The 7,391-nt window shown below is 33.2% G+C and overlaps 1 protein-coding gene across 1 annotated transcript; it reads right to left on the bottom strand.

Annotated features, from left to right (window-relative positions):
• Positions 260-1,265, bottom strand: LOC107620948 (PAP-specific phosphatase HAL2-like). The gene is made up of 2 exons (XM_021114302.1): positions 644-1,265; positions 260-563 (listed from the first exon to the last, which is right to left on the bottom strand). The coding sequence occupies exons 1-2, from the start codon at positions 1,093-1,095 to the stop codon at positions 260-262; spliced, it is 756 nt and encodes a 251-aa protein (XP_020969961.1). The 5' UTR covers positions 1,096-1,265.

The raw sequence follows: 7,391 nt of genomic DNA, 5'->3' as shown, positions 1-7,391 counted from the left end.
AATACTTCATTTTCAGTCTTAGGAGTAGGAATCACGCCTCATTAAATGTTACTTAACTTTTTATTTTTCATACAATGTCATACACTAGTAGTTTTCATGATACCAATACATTAACATTTAGCAGTAACATAATTAAAGTTGATACAGGGGGATCTCTATTATAAGAAACTGCACATAATTAACAGAAAATAAAAGATTAATAATATTATTCACATGATCACAAGTCATGACATGCATGCATATCAATAAAAACAATCTTTTAAAGGCAAGAGGAAGTCCAATTAGTATCAATAGCATCAATGATCTTCTCATGCAATGTGGCTTCACAAGAAGCAACTATACCACGATCAATACCTTCTATATCTAATTCTTTTGAGAAGTTTAGGAGATTTCCTCTAGCATCTGTTACCATGCCACCTGCCTCCTGCATGATGATAATATCAGCAGCATGATCCCATATTCTTTCCTTGTAACTTTCCTTTGCAAACTTCATGAAAGCCTCAGCATTCCCATGAACAATTGCTGAATATTTTGCCATGCTATATACTTTTAGTGGTTGCTTCATGCATAAATATTGAGTTATTATGAGAGTAATGTTGAGGGTATTTAATAATGATAATGGAATGAATCAAAATATATACACTTGAGACCAACAGTGTCAACTAGTCCTTGAGTAAAAGAATGACTTATTTTATTAGCTTTCTCAACTATTTCACAGAAAGTGGCCAATGAAGGATCCTCAATGGAAGAGAAACAAACTTGCTTTGCATGGTTTGGCCACACAAACTTGTCATGGGCATGGAGAAGAAGTGATTGCTTCCAAGCCTTGCCACTTCCTCTTTTGGCATAAACCACACACCTTTTGTTCCAAGATTCATGTGTTGGAGGAGGCAACTTAGACATGATCTTAAGATAGCTGTAAGGATAACTAGACCATTTCTTTTTCATAGGGTAGTTAGGACAACCAAGAACTCTAAGAACCACTTCTCCATCCTCTATGAGTGATAGAGCTACGGCATGCTGATTAACAGGACTAAGTGCCTTGAATTTTCTGGATAGACCCCTAATGGAGTTGTTGCAGTGACTCTTGATCATGTCAATAATCTCTGAAGTTATAAAAGGTGATTTTGTTTCTTGGATTCTAAATCGAGATGATTCGACTAGAATTTCATGAACTGTTTTTTACAACAGATTCTAACAAACCAGATGCATCAGTTTTGATGAGAGTTTTGACATCATCTTTGACTAGAATTGAGAAGTTTTCATTCCCTAAATACCAAGAGAATATTCAACTCACAATTTCTTGGACACCTCAATCTGTTTCAAATAATATAATGAAGTACTTTAACATGACTGAATTATTTGAGTATATTAGATCATGAATAACCACTATGAACTCAAGTTGGAAGTTGGAACCAAGATCACTAGTCTTAAGTAGGATAACATGCCCAAGATCATAGGATAAGCAATTGATTTCTTCAACATGGAAGACCTTAGAAGCAGTTCAATCAACCAATAAGACTAGCTAACTTGTACAATTCCAGCATGATTATTGTATAACCCTTGAAATCCTCCAAAACTAACATTTCATTGACTTACAACAAAATAGAAGTTAAAACAAACAAAAAATAATAGTTTTAAAAAGACATGTACAGTAATTAAAAGTTAAATAAAATGAAGTAAATGCTTTCATTACATGTATCTTTGCAAGTGTTGTAGATGACTCAATAGCTTGTTGCTCCAAGTTTACTTCTCTTTCCATAGCATCCTGTTACACCAATCACACAATCACTTGCATGTAAGGTAAATACACAAGACCAAAATAAATAAGCAATTCAAGATACAGACTATCTTAGTAGCATTATGTGTTGCACGTTCCTCTTCTGTTCTTCATTCTGCAATGAGAAGTTCCTCTAGTTGTTCATTTTCATATTTATAAAAAAATAATGCTTAAAGGGGGAATAGGAATAACATGAGACATGAAGTATAAACAATGTTTGGCTCCACAATCTCCATGTCAGGTACCCTTGATAAAGCTTTTTGAAATCCTAGTGCATAGGGTAAATTAACTCCCTAAAAATCAACTCATTTATAAAAGAAACTACTATTTACTAATATGTATGATTTTGAATCTGCTGATTATGATCAAATCAATCCTAATATCAAAATGGCATAATAACGAGCATCACTAGAAGAAAAATCATAAAGGATCATAAAACCTAGAAGTAATAATGATGGCTAAGAAAACCCACCTTTGAGAATAATAATAAGAGTAAACTACCATTTCTACCCACGAAAGTTGAAAATGCTGACACATCTACCCATAAAAAAAGAAAATTACCATTTGTACCCATAAAACATGAATTCCATATAACAAAATTATCCAAACACTAAAAAATCACATAAAAATCCCAAATTACCCTTATCATCATCCGCATCATCCACCCCTCCTTCTCTCCTTCCCTGTCTCTTCCTCGCCTGAGCCAAACTTTGAGTTCAAAGGCACCACCACCTCATTTTCTTCATCACTACCATCACCACCACCACCACTATACCTCCATTATCATCTTCTTCACATAAAACAACAACAACAACAATAGAAAATGCAAATTGTCTCAGACCACCGGACCACCACCGGCGTCCACCAAGTTGTTGCCCCCTCACCCGATTTCCTCTCTTCTTCCTCTCTCTCACCCCTTCTCACCCCTGTTCCCTTCTCTGCTCCTCTGTGTAACCACCACCGCGGCACTCAACAGTCGCTAGCACCGTCAAGTCCCACCCAACCTCCACTCGCTGCCACCGCGTCCTTTCCCCCTTTCTTTCCTCCTCCACCCTTTCTCTCTCTCTTTCTTCTTCTTCCCCTCGCCTCACCTCCGCGAGCCTAGGACCACATCGTCTTCTATTTTTGCCGCCTTTCGCAACCCTAGAGCCGTCGCCGCTGCCTCATTGCTACTACTGCCCCAACCCATTCCAATTAGCCCTCTATCTCTCGCTGACACAGAGCTCCGATCCAACCATGTCCAGTCTGCGGTTCCACCCGCTCTTTCCCAATCTGCAAACCCAGAAACCACCGAACCTACATCACGCAACCAATCCGACAAACAAAAAAGAACACAAACCTGAACAAAATATAATGCATATGTCACTAGAAGGTTTATATGCCTACAAGAAAACAATAAGAACAAAAATAACAAAATAAGGGAATGTTATAAATCTAATCTTGTGGGAATTCATCATTATCATGATGGTGATTATCATTCAGCTTTCTAAGATTTTTAAAGGCATATCTTTTGACCCTATACTCGATCGTATTATGATTCTTCAACACGAGTGAGACTGCAATCTTCATTTGATTCTCATCATCAACCTAATAAAATATTAACATTTAAACATTGGGCTTAACTACCTAAATATCAAAGAAAGAATGAAAAAAATTAGTATATAATATTACCTTTATATTAAAATTATCATCCTCAAAATAAGCTATCATCCAACTCGCAACCCACACGGCCACACATCCTCGTCATTCCTACATATCGAGCAAAATATATTAAAGAGTACTATATAATTACATAAATTTCATACCAATAACTACTAATTATATTATCTTACGATCCAACTTTGAGGATGGGAAGACCTTTTGCTTCTTCAAATTCAAATTGTGAAGAAATCAGATTTGGAGTGGTCTCGGAGTCATAGAATGAACGATTTTTCAATACTTTGTCTAAAAAAATAGCCTGTTTATGTGTATGTCAAAGTTTGCTTTTTCAGTCATATATCTAGATAATTAATAAAAAATCAGAAAATATATTTACTAATTTTAAGGCTGTCATCTTTCGCTTGAACTATTTCTCAATGAAAAACGGGTCTAGCAAAATGATTTGTCTTTTAACACGATTGATATCTACGAGTTACCAGTGTTCATGACCTTTGTCAGTAGTTTCAAATACAGGGATAAACACCTAATCAAGAGAAAGTCATTTTAGTTGTTATAGTTTTTATGTATATTAAAAATAAATACATTATGTTATGCTATATGATGTATACAACAATCCTTACTTTTTTTAAGCAGTCAACTTTTTCCAAATAAATATCTGTGATATAATACTCCAAGCAGCTGGGATCCATCTTGGTCTTTGCTGTCGCCTACGTTAATTTTGTCACTTGTTTATTTGCACAATACAAATAAAAAATACCAGTATTATTTTAACATACACTCCTATATACTTACCGCAAAACATGGAGGTACAAACCAATAACCACTTTCTCTTTTCAACTCTGTGGTCATCATATATGCTACTAAGAGTAGCACAGGAGAATCAATTGGCTTTCCTGACATCAAACTCCTGAATACATCTCTGCAAGTTGTAACCCCTGAAAATACTATATCCTCCTCATTGCTGTCAAAGATAAATTAACATAAATAAAAATAGCTAAATAAATCCACAACACCGTTAAAAAATAATATGCTTGTTAAGTTTACTTACTTATCCATCAAAAGATCACTATACAAGTATGTTGCAATCGCAAGTTCAGTATCGTCCAAACCCATCAAAGCTGTTAGTCTAAAAGATATGTTACTTATTACTTATTATTCACAATAGGTAGCTCTAATCCAGGAACATTAATTGGAGCAAGTGAAACTCTTCTCCTTTTTTTTAGCAATAGACAAATTCGTCTTTGCCTTTTCAATAGAGCATAGCAACAATGGATTATTCGATGCACTACCTTGTTGAGTAAGAGTCTTAGAATTAGAACCAAAGACCTTAAACACCTTAGAGGAGGAGCTGACATTATTTTTCAAATATTGAACAAGATGAACAAATAAACTCTCTATCACATATTAATCATCTTTGTTAGCGCTACAAAATATATGACAACAAGATATATTCCATAGATATAAACATACTACTAAATATGTCACTTTGTCTTCAGATTTATGAACTTCATTTGATACTATTGAACAAACTTATGTTGTTGTGAGTATAAAGTTTTGTAAGTACTTGAATCAACATATATAATATCAGGCTTCAGCATTAATAAGTAACATGACGCTTTATTCCTTTCAATTAGTATAAATAAGTCAACAGTAACTTAAAAAAAATTTCTTTCAGCATTTAAAAGTAATAAACTAACAATAATTATGGAACAGTTTACTTATCATGTCAACGAAGCCTGTTCATATACTTCAGGCATAAGCATTAAGCCAATGCAGATTACTAATGCTTTGCTAAGTACTTCTCATAAGAAGTCAACTAGAACCATTACCAATAACTAGGACTGTTTGGAAACTTAAACACATGTACACAACCTATACTATCAATAACATGGAGATGATTTTGACCTAAATAAACCCTAATCAAAGACAAAACGAACTCAAGTAAATCATCCAGACTTGACCGCAATTTTTAAAGAGAACAATTTGGAATATTATCAACAAACCAGCTAAATTAGTGAATTACCAAAATGGATATAATTCAAGTATAATGAGAAAATGAGAAATTATTTTGCAATTTAATATTTTGCAGAGGTTGCAGGAAGAAAATGAGAAATAATTTGATAAACTAACAAAGAAAAAGTCTTTGTTGAGGAACCTGGATGATGTTGGTAAAGAAATACAAGTAAACGACGAGAGCGGTGCCGTGAGTTGCAGCGGTGATGGAGCCGAGGATCAAAGGAACCAGTCAAAATGATCGGCACAAGCGAAGATGCGGGAGAAAGGCACGACAGCTGGCAGTTGCTCAACCTCCTCCAGCTCCTCGATCTCCTCCTCCACCTCAACCTGCTGCGATACCGAATTCCTACTCAGAATTATAATTAGTGATAGGTCCATCGTTAATCACAAGGCAAAATTCAATAACAACTAAGCTATTCGAGAAAACGACGTGGAAGAACTGGGTTCTTCTTCTTCTTTGTCCAGACAGAGAGAAGAACGACAGAGAACGACAAGGTGGCTGTTGGTGCTTGCTACTAATGCATGCTGTCGTCGGAGTAGGAGATTAGGGGTGAGGTTGTACTTTATTGGTAGACTGGTATACAATGATGAAGAACGATTTTTTAGATATTTCTTCTTTTTGGAATGAGTTGGGGGAGAGGGGTTAGGAGAAATTAAATTAGAGTTTATGAGAAATGAATCAATTTTTTAGTGTATATGAATAATCAAATGTATTTTGGTTTTGATTTTTAAATTATTTCAAATTTAAAAATATAAAATTAAGGTTAATTGAATTTTGACTAAATTAAAAGAATTAGGATCATTTTTGTTCAATATAATTATTAAAATATAAGAGTAATTTAGTAAAAGTATTGATATTATATATATTTAAAAAAAATTAATTACTAACGTGAAAAATATAATACATATTTCATATTTTAATTTGTCTACATTTTTATCGTGCCAATGCGTATAAATTTATCATCGTAGCGAAGCAAACACCTAAAACAAAACACTTGTCTTTTGGATCAAATAATTGAATAACTTAGTGCCGCTAAAGGTGACATGCCAACAACTTCATTCATGACAAGATATCACAGAAACTTTATCATTTTAATTATCACAAATGAAGGGTTAATGAACAATATAATGATGATGACCCTTGGAAACACATATTAAGCCATAAATCAGTAGTTAATATAGACCATTATTGGTTTATTGCTGTTTACGTAATATAAAGAGAATTCCCACCACTTCGTTATGGATTAATGTTTGTTAGAAATTTGTCCGATTGAGTGTACAGTTATAACTTTATTCCACTTATACGAATAAGACATGGTTTTGTGGGGATGAAGCAGGTCGAAGATTGTGACTCGTCATCGTAAAATTATTGTGGAGTTGGCACATTAGTGCAAATCCTAAGTAGTATTTCCATTTATGAAAGGACAAATAAGGAAATAACTTAACTATGAGACGGGGGAAAATAATAAAGTTATGGAGCTGAAAGTGTTATTAAAAGTTAGATGCATGATCAAATGATTTATTTCATTTCATATTTATGTTATAATTTTTCTTATTATTACTACCTCTATTTTATATTAAATGTTTCTTTTTATTTTTTATTTTTATATATATTGCAAATTAAATATTGTTTTTTAATTTCAAAAAGTCATTAATTAACTTTTACCTATTATATTTTCTATCTAATATAGAAAGAGAAACTTAGAAGAATAAAGAATTAATAGATCGAGACAGAAAATAGTGAGGAGTAATTTTATCTTTCTCTTTTAATTGCTTATATTTTCAATTAAATTTAATGAATATCATAATACCTATCGTAAAATTTAAAAGAGATACTTAATATAAAACAAAAGAAGTATAATGAATAGCTCGTAAGATTCTAAGATGAATTGAAAAGATTTTTTTTTTATAGTTAATTTTAGTGACCATTATTACC

This window comes from Arachis ipaensis, chromosome B10 (genome assembly GCF_000816755.2).
Source record: "Arachis ipaensis cultivar K30076 chromosome B10, Araip1.1, whole genome shotgun sequence".
NCBI lineage: Eukaryota > Viridiplantae > Streptophyta > Magnoliopsida > Fabales > Fabaceae > Arachis > Arachis ipaensis.
The sequence above is the reverse complement of the archived record's forward strand: the minus strand, read 5'-3'. Positions and strand labels throughout refer to the sequence as shown.